The 22,160-nt window shown below is 35.5% G+C and overlaps 1 protein-coding gene across 5 annotated transcripts in view; it reads right to left on the bottom strand.

Moving 5' to 3' along the window:
• Positions 1-1,353: 1,353 nt before the first annotated feature.
• Positions 1,354-22,160, bottom strand: part of BBS5 (Bardet-Biedl syndrome 5) — a 27,911-nt gene continuing 7,104 nt past the window's right edge. The window contains exons 3-12 of one of the 5 annotated variants that reach the window (XM_006766534.2): positions 20,342-20,407; positions 18,329-18,378; positions 18,064-18,191; positions 14,337-14,472; positions 12,343-12,438; positions 9,189-9,251; positions 7,509-7,643; positions 2,844-2,927; positions 1,916-1,939; positions 1,354-1,763 (exon numbers count right to left, since the gene is read on the bottom strand). In XM_006766534.2, coding sequence (XP_006766597.1) covers positions 1,662-1,763; positions 1,916-1,939; positions 2,844-2,927; positions 7,509-7,643; positions 9,189-9,251; positions 12,343-12,438; positions 14,337-14,472; positions 18,064-18,191; positions 18,329-18,378; positions 20,342-20,407 — 884 coding nt within the window. In that variant the 3' untranslated portion in view covers positions 1,354-1,661. The remainder of the gene's footprint in view (positions 1,764-1,915; positions 1,940-2,843; positions 2,928-7,508; positions 7,644-9,188; positions 9,252-12,342; positions 12,439-14,336; positions 14,473-18,063; positions 18,192-18,328; positions 18,379-20,341; positions 20,408-22,160) is intronic. The other 4 variants (XM_015565759.1, XM_015565758.1, XM_015565757.1 and 1 more) reach the window with 4 other exon arrangements.

The raw sequence follows: 22,160 nt of genomic DNA, 5'->3' as shown, positions 1-22,160 counted from the left end.
TTGGGGGGGGGGTTAGGGGGGTGTTGTTTTGTTCAGTGCTATGCCTTCAGATTAGAGAATTATGTATTTTTAAACTTTAAGATCTCTATCCATGAGTAAAGGTTTTTTCTCTTATTTACATCATAGTGAAGTCAGTGGTACCGTCAGCTGCTAAAACAACAGCTGAAAGAAGAGCTCATTGACTCTTTTTCCATTTATAGACGCCACTACGGTTTAACACACTAGGAAAAACTCACAGCTGCTCCCTTATTTAAACAATAAGTGACTCATTTCTCTCTACACGTAACACCTAACATTTGAAAAGATTGAGTCAGATACAAACACCATGATAATGTTATTTGAGATTATTCCTTACTAGCTGACAATTTTATATTCACTTTTGCTTGAAAAACTACTTAAACGATATTCCTGGTATCATTTGGTGACCTTATAAATTTTTCCAACAACTATTTTTTCCCTTAATATAGGTTATCATATAACCCCACCCCATAAAATGTAGAAATCCTTTCCTATTTAAATGAAGTATTTTATAGTTTTTAGTCATTGTTGTTTATTAGATGCGAATCAGCACTTGCTTGAACCTTACCTTAAATGTTTTTACATGCTTATTCCTTTCCCTCTAGATCAGCAGTTCTCAACCTGTGGGTCAAGACCCCTTTGGTGGTCGAATGACCCTTTCACAGGGGTCGCCTAAGACCATCCTGCATATCAGATATTTACATTACGATTCAAAACAGTAGCAACATTACAGTTATGAAGTAGCAACAAAAATAATTTTATGGTTGGGTCACAACATAAGGAACTGTATTTAAAGGGCCAGAAGGTTAAGAACCACTGCTCTAGACTAAAGAGGGTTCCTTTGGCTAATTTCAATGATTTGACAAAGGTTCCTTATGACGTTTCTTTATACAAAGCAGTGGCAAAAAGCACTGAGGCCAGAGAAGTCACCACATCTTACCTAACCAAGAAATCAGAAAACTGATTTTTGAAACGTCAAAGAAATTTCAATTAATACAAACAAGGATGAAGTCAATAAATGGACTATTTATTTATAAATTATTTAAAATTATTTACTTACAAAATAAAATGTGTTCTTGCCTAAACTATATTGAAATTATTTTTTAAATTGCTCAAAACTTTACATAGGAGTTGATATATTCCAGAGTTATCTACAATTTTTATAGACATGATTACTTAAAAATGACAAGTTTAAGGGTTATAATTTATATTAGAGTTGGCTTACATTGGAGCTATATAATATATTTAAAGCAGATTTTTATAATTAACAGTTGTAATTTGATTCCTCCATAAGAATAGTCTTATTCTTTTAAATAATACTTTCAAAACATTAAGTGGTGCTGCATAAAGTTTTTATTAAACCCAATGTGATACATTCATTTACTATCCACAGACTAATAGTTTACAAGTATTAGGAACAAAATAGACATATTTACAAACCACATACATTTTGATTACAGTTTCAAATATAATTTTTTAAAAAACTGATAGTAAAAGCCTAAATGAAATTTTCTTCAATCATTAAAAAACTCTTTCTTAAAAGCTTTTTCTGTAAATGTAAAAATGATTCCATGCCTTATAGAAGACAACTAGTATCTTTAAGCTTGAGATATCTTTAAATAAAAATCCAGCTCAACTCAAGATCAACTCATTACTTCCCAAAGTCCCTGTAGGGTGAATCCATCCTTCAATTTCTCTATTGCAAGCCCCAGTTCTTCTGAAAATACAGGTTCACGATCTTGTTGCTTTTTGGGAGGTAAGAGGATGAGATGGGAATAGAGAAGGTAGGCATAGAAGAGGGAAAAAACAAAAAATAGGTTTCACATAAGTTTGTGAATACTAAATGTTAGAAAATAGAAAGTATTTTTTTCATATGCTATAGGTAAAATGTCCTTACCTTATTGCCATCAGCAAAATAAGCCTATAAGATAAAGAAAATTATATTTCACATATGTGACATCATATTATAATGGGTCAGTGAGCTAAGGAACAGGTAATTAATTTACAGAACAACTCTATGACAATATATTTTATATTCTGTTACTATGTGTCTAATGATTTTCTTAATTATCTTTACAATGCTGGTAGCAGAATTTGCTTTTTCAGTCCGTTATTAAGATCTTCAAGAGTTGTGCTTTAAACTCTAAAAATTGTGCTTTGTTAAAAGATAAAAAGTATGACTTAGAGAGTAGTGAAATATCATCCCTAATTTTTGTTTACAAGAAGATGCTGGCAAAACAAAACAAAGTAATCAATCAGAAAATGCATAGAGTTTAAGGTAATAGTAGAAGTTTATAATTAAATATTTTATACTAATTTCACATTTTTGTTTAGAAATATATGTTCTCAGAGAGGTATTCTGGTCAGATTCTTAGACCACAATATAAAGTAAGTATTATTATTATTTTGACTATTAATTACATAATACAAATTTAGAAACAGGAAAGTTTATTGTTAAAATAGATATTCATTTTAAGATAAAATACCTATAAATTGAAAGTAATACTTATAAATAGAAAGTACAGATATTAAATTAATTTAATTAACTATATTTAGCATTTTCTATTATTCTAAAAGTATGGAAAACTTTTCACATATCTGAAATCTGAATAATTGTGTTCTCAAACTATTTCCCAGTTTGGTAATTAAAAAATATTTTCACACACACACAAAACCCCTAACTTAAAAAGAAATTACACTCCAACTCATGTTTAAAATACTCTCAAAAGTCTCAAGTTCAATGGTATTTACATACTTAATCTATTATTTAATAAAACGTGACTCAGAATCATAAGAAATTGAGTAACCTCCTTTGGGATGCTCACCACAAAAGCGTCTGGGTGATCATCAGAGTCTATTTCTACATCATCTTGAATCTGTTCAACTGTCAGAGCTTCAAGAGGCTGTGGCTGAAAAATCAGATGTTAAAATGCATTAAACAAACAAAAAAATGCATTAAAGAGACAATGTTAATTAAACAAATAATTTTAGTAAAATTTACTGAGAATTATAAATGTATAAGAGGATAACACAATTGTAAACTATTCAAGTCTTATAAAATTCATTGTATAACATAGTCTATTAAAACTAACTTGGGTAATAAAATGAGTCAGTTAAACCTAAGCTTTTAAATCTGAAATTGGTATCATCAAAAGAATTAAAATGACAAATTTACACATCCTCAATATGATATTCTAAAAGAAATCTTACAGATAGAATTCTAAAATAATACAGATATTCTAAAAGAAAAAACTCTCATTGAACTTTATCTGATTTTCTTTCATACAGTTAAACAAAACAAAGTTTCCCCCAAAATAATCATTAAGTAGAACCTGAGAAAAGTAAAAGAACTAAGCTTTGTAGGGAATATTATAAAAGGTAAAACATAATATAATACTTATACTTATGAACTTATTTTTCAAATACTGGAGTATCCTTGGTATATTAGGTACTATGCTAGTGCTACCAAGGGTTTAAAGTCCCTGACCTTAACCACGAAAGGCTTTTAATCTAGTGGAAGGTGGGGCAAAGGATAAAATATAATTACAAATAACTAAATATTAGGTTGAACCATCTGAAATTGCCATTTTTATTAGCTGAAAATGGTAAAATGTTACTAATATCATTGGTTTAACATACAAAAGTAGCTGTAACAAAAGCAATATCTATTATAATCAAAGAGTTTGGAGAAAGCACAACTTCTGAATTGTGAATCCCAGAAATTTTCATGATGTAAAGGTCTTGATCTGGGCTTTTAGGATGAGGATGGTATTCATAAGGAGATTAGCGGAAAGGGTATTTCTGGCAGAGGGGATCAGCATCAGCAAAGGTGAAAAATCACAGGATGTGGCTGGAGAATGATGAATAACCCAGTATGGTCAGAATATGAGTCCCATGAGACAGAAGGAACTAAGTAGGGTTCTAGTATTGAACAACATTAGGGAGCATCATTCACACTAAAGTTCACGTGAACAATGTTCTCTAGAGTTAGCAGTATGCATGTACAACCAGATACTGTGGCTGTGCAGATAAGGTGAGAAAGGTAGACTGAAGTCTACTGAAATTCTTTAATATCAGCTCAAAAAATTTGGACTTTATTGATAGGTATTTGGTGGGGGAGGGCTGAGAGTAGAAGGGTATTGCTTGATAAGAGAGTGAACTGATTTCATATCCTGAGGTTAGCCTCAGTGTTTCAAGTTATGTTCAGAGCTGTGTGACTGTTACAAGGAATTTAACCTGTCTAAGGTCTTCTTAACTGTGGATGCAGGTGATAATATACTTCATAGTATTGTTGAGAGGATTAAATGACATGATACATATAAAGTTCTTAGAGCAGTGAATGGCAAACATGTGTTCAACAACTGAATATTCACTAAGAATCTGTTATGTACCAGTTGAGACTGCTGGAGATACAATGGTTAAAGAAAACAGATAAAAATCTTGACTTCATGGAGTTTATTTATAGCAGAAGAGACTGATTAGTGTTACCAAAAATAAAGTAAGTAAGCAGAATGAGGTATAAAAAAGTACGGAAGTTGCCATTTTATTTATTTATTTGTTTGCTTATTTGTTTATTTATTTAATGTTAATCCTCACCTGAGGATATTTTTTCCACTGACTTTTAGGGAGAGGGGAAGAGAGAGGGAAAGACAGAGAGAAACATCGATGTGCGAGAAACACATCAATTGGTTGCCCCCTGCATGAGCCCTGATCAGGGCCCAGGCTGGGGAGGAGCCTGCAACCAAGGCATGTGCCCTTGACTGGAATTATTTCATTTAATGGTCCTAAGAATCTTAAGAAAGATCTTAACATTATCCTATTTTACAGAAAAGGCATTAAATTTCTTGTGGAAGTTCATAGTAACTAGCACCAACCTATATCTGAACCTAGAAGATATTTACATTTTAAATACCTGACCACTAATGAACCTCTTATCGCCTCTCCATCTATTCCTAGCAAAGAGAATTTCTAAATGAGTGTCTCTCTAGCATAGAACATATGATCGATTTTATTATTATTTAATGTTAATCCTCACCTGAGGATATTTTTTCCACTGACTTTTAGGGAGAGTGGAAGAGAGAGGGAAAGACAGAGAGAAACATCGATGTGCGAGAAACACATCAATTGGTTGCCCCCTGCACCTGATCCCCAGGCTGGGGAGGAGACCTGCAACCAGGCATGTGCCCTTGACTGGAAATCAAACCTGGGACCCTTTGATCCACTGAACCAAACTAGCTAGGGTAGAGTTGCCATTTTAGATAGATAGTCAGGGAAGACCTCCCTGGAGTGGTGGCTGTTCGAGTAGGGATTTATATGAGGTGACAGAGTGAGCTATTATGGTTGGCTATGATATGTACTGGGGCCAAAGAAGGGGGAAAGAGAGAAAGAATGGGTAGAATTAACAAGCCAAGTATCTCCCAGGTGCCAAACATTTTATAGATATGATCAATAACATTTTTATCAATAACTTTAAAAAGTATAAATTGAACTGTGACCTCCTGGTTCACAGGTCAATAGATACTCAACCACTGAGCAATGCCTGCCAGGGTATCAATAACTTTTTTTGTTGTTTAGGTAATCAGTAACTTTTTTAGAGAGATTATCTTCATTTTATTATTTTATTAAAATTTTATTTGTTTGTTTTTTGTTAATCCTCACCCAAGGATTAATTTATTAATTTTCCATTAATTTTTTTTTAGAGAGAGTGGGAGAGGAGGAGACAGAGAGAGAAACTTTGATGTGAGAGAGACACATCGACTGTTGCCTCCCGCATGTGCCCCACCTAGGTCCAGGGATTGAGCCTGCAACTGAGGTATGTGCCCTTGACTGGAATAGAACCTGGACCCTTCAGTCCACAAGCTAATGTTCTTTCCTCTGAGCCAAACTGGTCAGGGCATTATCTTCATTTTATAATGAGAAAACTGAAACTCAATTTGCCTAGGATCAAAAATAGTAAAGTTAGGATTAAAGTTGGGTTTGTATGGAAAAGAGGAGATAGGAGCAGGGAAGAGACTGGTATAATCAACTGAATGTATAAAATAATGGGGAAAAGCCCTGGCTGAGTAGCTTAGTTGGTTAGAGTGTTGTCCCGATATGCCAAAGGTTGTGAGTTTGATCCCTAGTCAGAGCACATATAAGAATCAATCAATGAATGTATAAATGAGTGGAACAACTCAACGTTTTTCTCTCTCTAAAATAAACAAACAAATAAACAAATAAATAAAGTGGGGGGAACTCCATGGTTTTGAGTACAGCCAACTTTGACAATGCTAAAGATAAATAAGTAGTAAATAAATAGGTAAATCAGCAGGATGCTGCTTTTGAGAAAAACGCTGCCATTACAGGTATGCCGAATTTGAGATACTCAACCAAGTCTTCGTGTATTTTACTGACTTGGAAAATTATTTACCTAATTAAATTACTAAGATAAACTTTTTTAAATAATATATTTCTTTATTGATTTCAGAGAGAGGAAGGGAGGAGAGAGAGACAGAAACATCAATGATGAGAGAGAACCATTGATCGGCCACCTCCTGCACGTCCCCCACTGGGGATCGAGCCCGCAACTCAGGCATGTGCCCTTGGCCGGAATTGAACGTGGGACCCTTCAGTCCGCAGGCTGACGCTCTATCCACTGAGCCAAGCCGGCTAGGGCTAAGATAAACTTTTAAATGAGAAATTAATATAGATAATATATGTGATATGTGACATGGGTCAACATGCTGAGTATCGGTAGGGACACTGATGAAAGAGTGGATAACAAGGACACCAGCAATAGATATACAGCGAGGGCCCAATAAAACAGACAGCAAGGGCACCTGTGATGGAGTGGTCAGCGAGGGTACCAGTGAGCGAGCCTCTGGCAAGGGTCCTGATAGAACACAGAGAGGGCGTCTCTAATGCAGTAAGTGCACAGTGATAAGTCAGATGACAAGGGTCCTAGCTGGAGAGGCTGAAAGTAAAGCCAAAAGAGAACTGATGTATCTGGAGAGTTGAGCTGGTGAGAAACCAGATATCATGGGGAGACAAAGAGCAAACATGTGGGAATAATATTCAAAATATTTCATAACTGGTCTTGCACAGTAACCGAGGAATAAGGATGGGCACAGGCCATATTAGTGGAGCAAACTCCTGCAGTTGCTATGCTGTAGGGCCTTGGAGGAAGAAAATGGTGTCTGTAAGGTTTGCCTGTGCTAATGGGAGGCTGAAGTAGAATGAAAACAAAGCTTACAGAGTGAGAGATTCTAGTCTGTCTACATCAAGGAGCCTCGCATATGGAGACTTCTCTGGATAGGTGCTAATCGAGAAGGGCAGGAATTAAAGACGAAGCAGCCCGTGAGAAGACAGGTGGTGAGCACAGAGCAGCCTGTATAGTCGACCTTTTAAACACAGTTTAAAATTAAGTGTACATAATGTATTTATATCTGAATTTTATAGGTTGTGTGAAAACAAGTCAGCAAACACCGTATTTCACACAGTGAACACATTACCTTTTCTTCCATCTCATAATCTACTCCAAATATAGGACTGGCAGAATAGACTTTGTGAAGTGAATTTATTTCCTTAACTGATGCTTGTAGTTTTTCCACGGGATCTATTTTAAAGCCAAGAACATATCCTCCACTCTACAAGGAAAAATAATGAAAAAAAAAAAAAAAAAAGAAACAAGCCAGAGAAATGTTATTTCAGGATATACATATGATAAATTTTAGCTCTAATTGTCCTTATTTCAGAGCATAATATGTAAGCTGATTTTTTAAAATATAAAACATAAACAAAACTTCAAACATAAAAATAGAAAGAGTACAGTAAGTGTCCATGCAGCCATCTCTAGTGTACACAAGTAACAAGGCATGGCCAACTCTTCTATCTGTAACTGTACCCTCCCCGAGATCTCCTCCCCTCACACACTCAGGATTATTTTAAAGCCTATCCAGATATCACATCATTTCATCTGTAAATATCAAACCTGATATTTCAAGTTTAAAGATACACTGTAGATTGTGATGGCCAAGGGAACTAAGTTTTTCTTATGCTAGACCTTGAAAAGGAATATACTATATATTAAAAGAGGTAAGGGGATGATCTACCTGAGGCTATCACCTTGAAGAATGAAAAATTTACTAGCTGGCCCAGCCAGTGTGGCTCAGTGGTTGATCGTTAACCTATGAACCAAGAGGTCACAGTTGAATTCCTGGTCAGGGCACATGCCCAGGTTGTGGGTTCAATCCCCAGTGTGGGGCATGCAGGAGGCAGCCAATCAATGATTCTCTCTCATCCTTGACGTTTCTATCTCTCTCTCCCTCTTCTTTTCTCTCTGAAATCAATAAAAAATATTGTTAAAAAATTTGCTAGCTGTATGATACTGGGAAACTTTTATTATCTTTCTAAGCTTCAATTTTCTAACCATAAAATGGTTAACAAGTTGTTGTATTAAATAAAATGATATATATATATATGACATTTTGTACAATTCCTAGAACACAGTAAGCACTCAATAAATGGCAGCTACTAATCAACAGGCCACAGGAAAGGAGTGAGTAGACATTCATATTTCAACTTAGAAATGAGAAGAGGAGTGATTTTACAAATAATAAATGCTTTATTTAAATGCATTCCTTAAAAAATCTGGTATAATGAGGCATAGCAATTTATAATTAGATACAATATAATCTTGTGAGAGAATAAAGTCTCAAGTGTGTATGTGTGTATATATCTGTAAATATCTGTGTTTCTCAAACATAGTCTTGTGAATCAATCAGATCTGAATTGAAACCTAGCCCTACCATTCACTAGTGAGAACATGGGCAAGGCTCCTAAATTCTCCAGGCCCCCGTTTCCTTGACTTTGAAATGGGGAAAGAATAGTAACCGTATCAGAGAGTTGTGTAAAGACTGAAGTAATGCACGAAAAGTACAGTGACTTGACTCTGTCATTAAACATAACAATCATAATGATAGTAATGAGTATGCTTGTCCAACAAAGAAACATAACCAGGATTCTTCCTATGGGGACAATTACTGCGTGAGTTCACACTCTTCATTTAACTTCTTGTATAGCTAAAATTCTTCTCGGATGTAGACTGGTTACAGTATAAATAAAACTAAAAGTAGACTGTCACATAGTTTTAAAAATCTATTGAAGATTAATAAAAATATTAAGTATCTTACCTGCTGAGAGCTTTCTATGACAAGAGCTAGCCCAAATTTTGAATCTCTAATCTTTATTGAACGCTAGATATAAAATGAAAAAGAAAAAAGATGATGCTGTTTTTATTATCTGATAACAGTAAATTTTTAGCATATTTTTCCAACTTTCACAAAATAAACCACTTTTCATGGTCTAAATAAAAGAATTCTTCTTCTTTCCTTCATTATACTCCCACCGAGATCTAGTAAAAAAAACTTTCACATTTGAAATAAGTGGCAAACTTATAAAGCAATATAAGGATGACATCTCTGAAATATGTACAAATTTCTCTGACTTCCTTGGAAGTCAGGAAATCTTTCTGGATATTTTGAACCAAAGGCCAGCAAACTTTTAGTTATGCAGAGCTGTGGCTCCTATGGCTGCTTTAGTTTTTAAAAGTTACATGTGCCTTCTGTTTCTTACATCACAGGTGGCTACTTTCTTAAAGAATCTCCGTTCCATTTGTTAAAAGAAAAAAACAAGTTGAGGGCATTCATCACTGGGCATCTAGGAAGGCTGGGATAGGTCAAATGTAACTAACACCCACAGGTAAGCGGAACATGAAGATTAAGCTTGCCTAGCAGGTGATGAGCGGTGACATCAGTGGCCTAGGAGAAGGGAAGAGGGGAAAGCACAATCGCAGGCAGGACCTGTGGAAAGTGACACAAAGGGTACGTGGGTGGGGTTAGAGAGAAAAAGTGGAGGATCTACCATTACGACCAGCAGACTGACAGACAGAGAAGGGTAGTCTGTGGTAGGTGATGGCATATTATACTTCCAGACAGACATTTGAGGTTGAAAAAGAGAGAGAGAAGAAAGAGAGGAAGAGGGAGCAAGAGGGAAATGCCTGGAGAGGGGGGAGGATAGGAGACTAGAGGGGGGAGACTGATTAAACGGTAATTGTTATGAAAACCTGGCCTTCTATCTAGATTACTTCACACCTCACCAGTAGTGCACACAGTCCTGGTTTAGAACCATAAAACACTGGCACCTGGATTGTCAGTAGGTAAACTAACCAGGTAACTGTGGGTGACATAGGCCGCTAAGATGGAAACTGGCAAGGATATACATAGGAATGGGGTCAGGGCAATGACTGAAGTGTTAAATGAGCTGAAGTTAGACTATGGCTGCCTTAGTGACAGACTGTGATGATATCAGATTGCAAGCTGTTTGGGCCTGGCTGAATTCAATCAAAAGCCATACTGGCAACTGTTTTCTTAAAGAACAAAAGCACCCTATTTGAAGAGCAGAAAGCACAGGTTATTTACTACTCATCAATTATTCAGCATAATAGAGTTTAGGTTAGGCTAGCCAAAACACATGTAAATACAATATAAAACAGCAATGAACACTAGAAGCACCAATTTATCAAATACCTATGTCACATCTTCCCAGCCATGATTATAAATTCTTGTATTTCGTTAGATGGCCAGAAATAATTTTCTTCCTATCAGAATCTATGATTTTCTGTTCAATGTGTTGCTTTTCACCACCTGACAGAAAGCTCCTTGATGGCAGGAACAGTGAAGTTTTGGTTCATGATTTTTCTGATTGTATCTCTAGCATCTAGCACAGAGCAGCTTCTCAATATCAGGCAAATGAATGATTAGATATTTTAAAATAACTCAGAAATCAAAAAATTTAGCAAAAGATAGGCTTGAGAATATTTTCCAAAGAATCATCCTTCTCATAGGCCAAGCAGTCTCTTAAAAATGACATTTTCCAAATATACATACTACATTGTATCTCCTCCATAAATATTTATTAATGAAACTGCTTAGTCTTAAGACTACTCTTATACTACATTAAAGGCAATGATCATGGAATAACTTCACAGGATTTTCATTAAGTATTTTTATGTTCCATCTAGTTTGCACTAGATTGTATATAAAATGAAATTCTTCAGTTTATTGTTTATTATTTGTTCCACCATATCACATACTTATCGTAACAGCAACAGCAGAGTAAAAAGAACCACTTTTATATTTTCCCAAAACAAATTGGTCTTAGATGTAGTTACTTCTTATTTTGGATTTTAACAGCTTCAACTTAAGCTAAAACCATTATCATTAAAAACCATATTGTTTTCTTTCACCAAAGCTGTATCAGAATACTACAATGTAAACAGTTCATTCACAGAATGAATGATTTTATTCTGTCTTTAAAAGAGTTTGAACAGCACTCTCCCTCCAGGGAACACTCCCATGTCCTTCCCTCTCCCCTTCCCCTTCTCCTTCCCCCACAGGCATGAATTCCCTAACCTTTAAGGGACCCCTGAGACTTGCAACCAGGGGAGCAATGGGAAGCGGCAGCTTGTCCTGGGCTAACCCTGAACCTGTCTCCAAGGCTCCCTTTTCTCTGACTTCTCAGTGAGCCAAAGCAGCCCAGTCTAGGCTCTCTTGCCACTTCTTCCCTAGCTTCACTGTCCTAAGTGTGTTTTTGCTTTGGTCAATAAATTCTTGCTTGCTTTTCTTTAAAAAAAAAAAAAAAGGGTTTGAGCAGAGCCCTGGCCGGGTGGCTCAGTTGGTTGGAGTGTCATCCTGCACACCAAAAGATGGCAGGTTTAATCCTTAGCCGGAGTGTATATGGGAGGCGACTGATTGATGTTTCTCTCTCACATTGATGTTTTTCTCTCTCCCTCTCTCTATCCCTTCCTCTCTCTAGACATACCTTTGGGGGAGGATTTTTAAAAAATATCCTTTTTGTTTGAGCAAAAAGTAGCAAGAAAGCCAAAATAAAGTGTATGGATTAGTATGCTGAACCCATGCCAAGGCACAACCATATACCTGCATCACAGAAAGGTTATGGAAAGCTTTAGTAGCCAAACCCCTTTGAATGGAATCTAAGAAACACACATCTTAATCTGTATGAAAACTAAGTTTTAGAATCCAGTATATTTTTTTCTTAATAGCAAGTTGTAATGGTGCTGTTTCCCTTGACTATAAGTACAATTGGATCTTTTCTATGTTAAAATAGTAAATTATTAACATTTTAAAAATATGCTCTCAGTTAAACTGCTGCCACTTAAAAAGGCAGAAAGATAACCCATCTAATCCCCAAAATCCTCTTAACTGTTGAACAAAAATTAATTATTCTGCATTAAAATGAGGTCATCAAAATGTATCATGCACTTACAATTTGCAGATATGGTATACTGACGTTAAAACTGTCATTCATATTTGCATGCCACACAATTCTCACATTGGTAATAAAAAAGGTTCCTAAATTTCCCTATAAAGGAGAGTAATGAGAGATACATCAATGATCATTTGGTTGAATACTTATTCTTTATTTTCTAAACACCAGAATAATTCTAATGATCAGAGCAACTGCAAATACCAGAACTGAGTACAGGTATTATGGAGTACAGTTAGATTACTGAGATCATGGCTCTGGAGTTAGATAATCATTACATCATCAGTACTTACCAGCTGTCTGACCCAGGGGCAAATTTCTTTTTGAGGTATTGTATGAAATGTAAAATGAATATCTGATTAAATAACCTATGTAAATAAAGCCCACAGCACAGTGTATGGCACACAGTAAGCATTATCAAGTGCTGGATCTTATATGACTATTTATTCAAAACCTGGGATAAATCAAGGCAAGGGAGTTGTGGTATCCCCTAGAACAGTGATCGCGAACCTCTGACACGCGTGTCAGAGGTGACACGCGAACTCATTTTTTTGATTGACTTTTTTTGTTAAATGGCATTTAAATATATAAAATAAATATCAAAAATATAAGTCTTTGTTTTACTATGGTTGCAAACATCAAAAAATTTCTGTATGTGACACGGCACCAGAGTTAAGTTAGGGTTTTTCAAAATGCTGACATGCCGAGCTTAAAAGGTTCACCATCACTGACCTAGAAAAATTTTCTTTATTTTATACTTTGAGGTTGCACATAAAACATTAACTAACAAACCCAAAACTTAAAAAGCCTTTTCCTGGAATGACCAACCCAATTATAATGAAATTAATAAGAATATATATAAGCCGAAACCGGTTTGGCTCAGTGGATGGAGCGTCAGCCTGCGGACTGAAAGGTCCTAGGTTCGATTCCGGTCGAGGGCGTGTGCCTGGTTGCGGGCACATCCCCGGTGGGGAGTGTGCAGGAGGCAGCTGATCGATGTTTCTCTCTCATCGATGTTTCTGACTCTCTATCTCTCTCCCTTCCTCTCTGTGAAAAATCAATAAAATATATTAAAAAAAAAGAATATATATAAGTACATATATTCTCCCCTTCACTCTTATCTTGTAAAAAATTATCATACAAAAAAATTTACTTACCATTATTCCCAGCCCAAGTCTCACTAAACTTTGCTGACTCCTGGTGAAAAGTAGTCAAATGGGGAATGTATATCTCCTATAGAACCTTTATCATAGTTTAAAACTAGAACTTTTCAAATGAGCAAAGTTTATTTACAATTTAAGTTTATGACTCAATGTTTATTTTAGCAAGATGCTTGTCATTCAAATGCTATAGCTTTACCACAGAGGTTGTCAGTGTAATCTAGGTTGTAACACACCATAAACTGGAAACTATTCTTAGTAAGAGACAAATTTTTCTCTAGAAATTAATGTTATTTATTTCAACTATCAGTTGCTTACATGTTTCAACTAGTAATAATTTCAAGAGTAAAGAAAAGTTACAATAATGGATACAGGAGTCACCAAATGAATTATATATTTAATTCCATAAAGACCAGATTTAAAAACTTCTGTGATGGTCCAATCCCTAGCTCTCCTCCATTAGTACAGGTTATCAAGATGCAGAGTGCAGGGTAGTAGCATCGGGGGAAGATCATGGCTCTGGGCTGAACCAGGTATGTGAGGTCACTTGATTCTTAAGGGCCTGAGTTTTACATCGATAAGTGAAGAGAGGCTAAACTAGAGATGATCTGAGGTCCATTCCAGCTCTAAATGCAATGCAGGGCAAATGTTAAACAGGACAAAACCATAAAAATATGAAAATTATATTATTTTATATGAAGAGTTATAATGTTAACTTATTAAGAGGTATGATGCTAATTTTAACAGTTAAATGAATATATAAACCTATTGATAAATGGAAAAATGATTATCAAGGCACTGATCCAAAAGATTCATTAGTTTTTTGTACAATACCTGATCACTGGATAAATTCCATACTCCATTGATTTTATCATATACATGTTCTTGTGGTAATAACCTTAGTTCCTTATTTTGAATTAGTGCACTTCTCAATTTAAAATCACGATACATTTTAGAAGTTTCATATGCTCTATAAAAGAGAACAAACAAGAGGCTAACCCAAACTGAAAATGCAGTTTTCTTTATGTTAAAATATACAATTGTTAGTACTTATATACATCACTCAAGGAATTATTACAGTAAATTGAAATATTTTTCTTTTCAGCAAGTTTTGGTGATTCTAGTCTTCTGTAGATTTTAGTGTAGCACTTACATATTTTATCTCAGTAAATTATTTTTTAGATGTCTAATTTTAAGGCACTACTTATCACACAGCACAATGAGAGGGTACAGATTTTCTCTCAAACTGAGAAACAATGCTTCTATATAATAGACATGAAAATTATTTTTTCTATCAAAATGCTCCCCTTCATTTGTTTTAGTCAAAGGCACCATTATTCTTTTTCTCACTACAACCTGAAGAAATTATGCTCACATTTACCTCTACATAGAGAATTAGAATGAGTCTGTACCAATTCCAAAAGTAACCCTAGGACAGAGTCTAGGACAGACAGTGTGTGTATCTGTGTGTGTATAAGATCTCTATAATTTTGTTTTCTTTCCATGTCTCTATATTAATAAATAATACAGAAGAAAATTTGTAACTTTTTAAAATTTTATTTTTAATTACAGTTTACATTTAATATTACTTTCTATCAGTCTCAAGTGTACAGCATAGTGGTTAATCACATGCTTTACAAAGTAATTCCCTGATATTTCAAGTATCCACCTGGCACCATACATAGTTATTAGAATATTACTGACTATATTCCCTATGCTGTACTTTATATCCCCATGACTATTTGTAACTATCAATTTGTACTTCTTAATTCCTTCGCCTTTTTCACCAGTTCCCCAAACCCCCTCCCCTCTGGCGACCATTAGTCTGTTCTCTGTAACTATGAGTCTGTTTCTATTTTCTTAGTTCATTTATTTTTTAGCTTCCACATATAAGTGAAAACATAAGGTATTTGTCTTTGACTGATTTCACTTAGCATACCCTCCAGGTCCATCGACATTGTCACAAATGGTTAAGATTTCACTGTTCAAAAAAAAATTCCACTTATTGATTTTCATAACAAATTACCACAAACTAAGTGCTTTAAAACAGCAGAGGAAATAATTGAGAGAGAGAGAGAGAGAGAGAGAGAGAGAGAGAGAGAGAGAGATTTGTTATTCCACTTATTTATGTACTCATTGGTTGATTCTTGTATGTGCCCTGACTGGGGACTGGACCTACAACCTTGGCATATTGGGATGATACTAACCAACTGAGCTATCTGACCAGGGCAGATTTCCCTTTTTATGGCCAAGTAATATTCCATTGTACATATGTATCACAACTTTTTTATCCACTGGTCCATTGATGGGCACTTGGGTTGCTTCATATCTTGGCTACTGTAAGAAAATTCTTAACTTTTGATTAATTAATTCTAATTTTTCTCCACAAAAATATAGGCTAATTTACCCATATAATGAAACTAAAAGGTTTTCTTAGCCTAAATAACTTTAGAAGTCACTCATGTAAATTATAGTACTCAATGTTAATTTTCTCAGTTTACTCTAATTAACCTTCTAACATATAAATTGTGAAAGTAGGATATAAACATTTGCTTATAAATCTTAATTTCCTTCAATGCTGTAATTATCAATATTTAATCAGGGGAGAAAATGGAAACTATGCTGTAAATTATTTTTGGGGAAACACATAACATTTTTATACTATTAAAAAAAAGCAGCTTCCATGCTCCCTTCAAACTTGATTTTACATTACTTCTCTAGGTAAAGTGAAATAAAAAGCTAAGGTTTAGATATATACCCAAGAAAACTAAAATATGTTTTCACACAAAACTTATATACGAATGTTCACAGCAGCATTATTCATAATAGACAAAAGTGTCTATTAACTGATGAATAAATAAAATGTGTCCATGCAATGGAGTGTCATTTAGCCATAAAAATGAGTAAAATACTGATATATGCTGCAACATGATAGACCTTGAAAACATCATGTGAGTGAAAGAAGTCACACATACCTCTGGCCGGTGTGGCTCAATTGGTTGGGCGTTGTCCCAGGCACTGAAAGGTTGCTAGTTCAATTCCAGGTCAGGGCATAGGCCAGGGTTTTGGGCTCAATCCCCAGTAGGGGGTGTGTAGGAGGGAACTAATCAATGTTTCTCTCTCTCTCCTTCTCCCTTCCTCTCCCTCTAAAAAAACCAAAAAAGGGTCAATTGACTTATTAAAAAAAAAAAGAAGTTGGCCCTGGCAGGGTAGCTTCCTTGCGAGTTTGATCCCTAGTCAGGGCACATACAAGAATGAACCAATGAATGCATAAATAAGTGGAACAACAAAACTCTCTCTCTCTCTAAAAGTCAATCAATAAAATAAAAAAAAAGAAGTCCGATATAAAAGACCACCATATTATATGATTCCATTTATATGTAATGTCAAGCATGGGCAAACCATAGAGACATAGCGTAAATCAGTGGTTGCCCTGGCAGTTTCTTTTTGGGGTGACGGAAATATTCTGGAGTTGGACAGTGATGATATCTTGTAAATATACCAAAACTACCAAAGTGTGAACTTTAAAGTAATACATTTTATGTTATATGAATTATATATGTAAAAAACACACACAAAAAACAAAACACTAAACCACTGTGTAGATTTAAACAATCAACAAAATTAAAAACTAACAAACTAGGAAACTAAGAAATACATTTGCATTAATATGGCTGATAGACACATAATTAAGAAATTTACAATAGAAAGCTATAAATAAGCAAAAAAAGAGAGAAAAATTTCAGCATCACTAGTAACAAAGGAAGTGCAAATTAAAACAATGGTATTTATGTGTGTATAAATTTGTATATATATTTATTTTGCTGTCATCATAGTCAAGCTTTTAAAAAAAATAATAGCACTTAGGATAAAAAAAAAATAAGCGGTGCCCTGGCCAGTTTGGCTCAGTAGATAGAGTGTCGGCCTGCAGACTGAAGGGTCCTGGATTTGATTTTGGTCAGGGGCACATGTCCAAGTTATGGGCTCAATCAATGGTTCTCTCTCATCATTGATGTTTCTATCTCTCTCTCTCCCTTTTCCTTCCTCTCTGAAATCAATAAAGAGCATGAGATAAATGTTTAAGAATAAGTGATTTATCAAAAAAAAAAAGAAAAAAAGAGCTGAAATAGTGAAAAGAGAAGAATTCGGCAAACAAATAAACAGCCCAAAACAACCACAAAGCAAAACAACAACAAAACTCTGCGGAAAACATCCAGACATATTTTCTATTATTAGAAGAATAAATCTTTTAAAATCATTAATTAAATTATATAACCTTGTTATTTACATTGAATGAATTTTCTATTTCCTTGTAACGACCTTTGTAGCTAATAGAATCTTCAGTAAATTTTTTTTTATGAATCTTCAATAGTCATATGTGCTTTATAAATACCTTCAAAGTGTTTATTAAATGATAATACAATGTGTTCTAAATATCTTCAGGATATTTGCAACAGAGCTTGGAGGAAGATAGCACCACACTTCCAAACTTTATTCTCTAAACCTTTATATCATAGAATTATTATAAAAATATTCAATAATCCACAAAGTATTACCATACCTGTGTACTGCAATCACAGAAGTAAAAAGTCTAGGACTTCCAGGAATCAAATTTGTAAATATAAACTCAAAACGAGTACTGTTACATTTTGTTAGTATATAAAGAGCTTCAGTTTGGCCTCGTAATTTCTGTAAGGAAAAATTTATTCAAAAGTTCAGTTTTTAAAAGCAATTTCTCACAGTGAAAACAAACACCAACCTCAAATATCTCATGTTTCTTCTATATATATATATATATATGTTTCAATAAGGTTTTTCAGACTTACAGAGATAGCAGTCCTTGTTGTAATATTCAGTATGCAGTTGTAGCCGATAGCTAAAATTCAAAAGCAAAGAATTTAAAGAATGTAATAACAATAAACTGAGAAAAAAATTTATATACAGAACTTTTAAGTTATTTTTATTTTTATTGCTTAAAGTATTAGAGTGTTACATATATCTCCTTTCCTCACTACCCCACCTTGACATTCCCCCGGCCTCCCCTAACCCCCAGTGTCTTTATGTCCATTGGTTATGCTTATATGCATGCATACAAGTCCTTCGGTTGATCTCTTACCTCCCGCTCCCGCCCCCCAACCCTCCCCAGCCTTCCCGCTGTAGTTTGACAGTCTTCAGAACAAGTTTTAAAAAATTAAATGTAAAAACATAACTTTTAAATATTTTCATGAAACAACTATAAATTTAAGTTAAATAATGAAAAGAAATCGAAAGTCAATTCTGCCTCTTTGAACAAACACATTCACAACATGGGACAAAGAAAATTTACTTCTCTAAAATGTACACACACAGTGTACATTGGTTTACTGAAAATCTTAGCATAACTACATTAAGAAAAAATGTCTAGCTGGATAATCTAAAATAGGTGTTTTTTTTTAAAAAATTGATTTCAGAGAGAGAAAGGGAGAGGGAGAAAGAGAAACATCAATGATGAGAATCATTGATCGGCTGCTTCCTGCATGCCCCCTTCTGGAGATCAAGCCTGCAACTTGGGCATGTGCCCTTGATCCGAATCAGACCCAGGACCCTTCAGTCCACAGACTGATGCTCCATCCACTGAGCCAAACCAGCTAGGGCTAAAATAGTTTTTTAAAGTAAGTTAAACAAAATTTAACACAATGAAAGTTTGTACTTTTCTATTACAATTTAGATTTCCCTTTTTAGGGATTATTTGAAACAGGTCATAACAAGTTGTCAAAGATAAACAAAAAACAAACAAAATCATTCAATGTAAGAGTACTAATCTCCTATATGTCCTGGAGATAAACTGGACTGAAAAAACATTTCTTTTAAATTTTGATGCAGTCAGTGGTTAGTCAAGGATTTCTGAAACTTTTATCAGTTTAAAGTTTTTGCCTTGGCCAGGTGGCTCAGTTGACTGGAGTGCTGGATTGGGGTGTTGTCTTGTGCACCAAAAAGGTTGTGGGTTCGATTCCTGGTCCGGGCACAAACATAGTTGTGCGTTCAATCCCTGGTCGGGGTGAGTACAGGAGGCAACCAATCGATGTTTCTTTCTCACATTGATGTTTACCCTTGGATAAAGCTCTCTCTCTCTCTCTCTCTCTCTCTCTCTCTCTCTCTCCTCCCTCCCTCCCTCCCTCCCTCCCAGTTCCTCTCTCTCTAAAAGTCAATAAAAACATATCCTTGGGCCCTAATCAGTTTGGATGGAGTGTTAGCCCTCAGACTGAAGGGTCCTGGATTTGACTCTGGTCAAGGGCATGTACATTGGTTGAGGGCTCATCTCCAGTGGGGGCATGCGGGAGGCAGCTGATCAATGTTTCTCTCTCACTGACGTTTCTAACTCTCTATCCCTCTCCCTTCCTATCAGTAAAATCAATAAAATATATTTAAAAAACACACAAACATATCCTTGGGTTGAGGATTAAATAAATAAATAAATAAAGTTTTCCATGTATTTTTTTTTTTAACATATTTTTTGATGTGCCACAGAATTTTTTTTTAAATATATTTTTATTGATTTTTTACAGAGAGGAAGGGAGAGGGATAGAGAGCTAGAAACACCGATGAGAGAGAAACATCGATCAGCTGCCTCCTGCACACTCCCCACCGGGGATGTGCCCACAACCAAGGTACATGCCCTTGACCGGAATCGAACCTGGGAGCCTTGAGTCTGCAGGCCGACGCTCTATCCACTGAGCCAAACCGGTCAGGGCTTCATGTATTTTATAGTATAGCTTTTTCGGTATCAAAAGCCACTGTGCAAGTTCACTTGACAGAGTATTTTTTGTTGTTGTCTAGTGTTATCTAATGAAGATACTTACAAAGATTGACTCTTGGTAATGCCAAAGAATGCCAGATAATTCTTAAATTTGTTACTAAGAGTCTACCTAAAAGCAAACAAAAAAATAGGTTACCTTAAGTAAGAGCTTATTTTTGCAATACAAAATAAGGTAGACATGAAACTAATGGCTCAGTATCAGCAGCTCCAAGGGAAAAAAAAAGTCAAGTAAATCTGAGCATGGTAAACTATCTTAGAGATTTATAATACAATTAGCATATTATGATAGCTTTGAGAAACCCTAAAATAATAAAACTCTCTTAACTTTGTTTAACACAACATTTCTTCAACAAATTATAACCATACAACTCTTCTATGAGTAATCTATAGCTAGGTCATACTCCTTCCTCCCTAAAAACCCCTAGAATATCTAAAATCAGACTAAACCTGTATGAATGTTGGGGTGAGAGGGGATAGGAGATTCCAAAAATAAAGGAAGGTGTCCTCAAGAGAAGCTGCAGAACATTACACGGTACGCTTGACAAATGATAAGTAACCCATCCTGGCTAGAGTGGAAGGTTCACACAAGATCATGGAAGAGTAGACATTGCATCTATCAGTAGGGGTCAAACAGAAAACAGATGGCACACTCAAATTAGAATAATTGAGGTTTCTATACAAAGGATTTATTACAAAGGTACGGGTGGGTTGTCAGGAACCATAAGTGAATATAACAGATCTGTACCACCCAGGCCCAGAGGGACAAGGATAGGGAGCAGTTTACCAAATGAAGGAACAAGGTTTTAAAGAGCCAAATGTTGAGAGGAAAGAATGTGGTGAATAAACACCCAGACTGCACTCTCCTGCCTCCCTTTGATCTTCTGCTGTGGCTCTTCCACCAGAAGCTAGAGTGCACAGGAGGCCTTTGATGTAGTCTATACAGTTTCTCAGGAGAAAAGAGAAAGGGTGGAGAAAGTGCTGAGTCTGGAGGGACAAATGGAGGACAGTAGCGCATGCAAGAAAGGTTGTTTGCGGACAAAGAGTTTGCCTTATAAAACCACTGACCAACTCTGATTATCTGTTTTTCTGTTCTTGGTACATCCCCTACAAGTCTCCAGCATTCTTATGTTGCCTTTGTCCTGCTAAAGGACCCCATCGTTCAAATCCAAACCCAGTATTCCAAGCATGGACTTTTCTCCCTGTCTTCCCAAACACCAAAATAGAATTCTCCCTGTTTCTCTTAATCTCCCAAACACTGAAATATGGCTGTTTCATTCTCATACAGCATCAGTGTGTAAAGCAATCTGATAATTCCATGTCAGAACGCTTACAGTTGAAGTGGATTAAATGTGCTAATCTTTTGGGATATTTATAGTTTTAACATGGGGCTTCTGAACTTGACAGTGACTTAGCTTGGTCATCTTCACACTTCTGGAAAGGAGGGGAAAGAGATAGCTAGAAGGCAGGATTCTTCTCCCCTCCCCGCTTTTAAAAAATCCTCACTTGAAAATATGTTTTTTTAAAAATTGATTTTACTGAAGGAGGAAGGAGGAGAGAGAGAGAAACATCGATTGGTTGCCTCCTGTACTCACTCCAACCGGGGATCAAATCCACAACCTAGATACTAGTATGTGTCCTGACCTGGTATCAAACCCTCATCCTCTTGGTGTACAGGATGATGCCCGAACAACTGAGCTACCTGGCCAGGGCCCCTTCCTTTTTTTTACTTTCTTATTAGCCAGAAGCTCTGTACACTCCTGTAAAATTCCATTTTCTGAGCAATTGTTTCTGAGGTGTGTTATTTTTATTAATAGTAAGATTTCTGGCCAGGAAGATGTTTTTTCCTCCCTATCTAAAAGAGC

Source organism: Myotis davidii, unplaced genomic scaffold (genome assembly GCF_000327345.1).
Source record: "Myotis davidii unplaced genomic scaffold, ASM32734v1 scaffold59, whole genome shotgun sequence".
Classification (NCBI taxonomy): Eukaryota; Metazoa; Chordata; class Mammalia; order Chiroptera; family Vespertilionidae; genus Myotis; species Myotis davidii.
The sequence above is the reverse complement of the archived record's forward strand: the minus strand, read 5'-3'. Positions and strand labels throughout refer to the sequence as shown.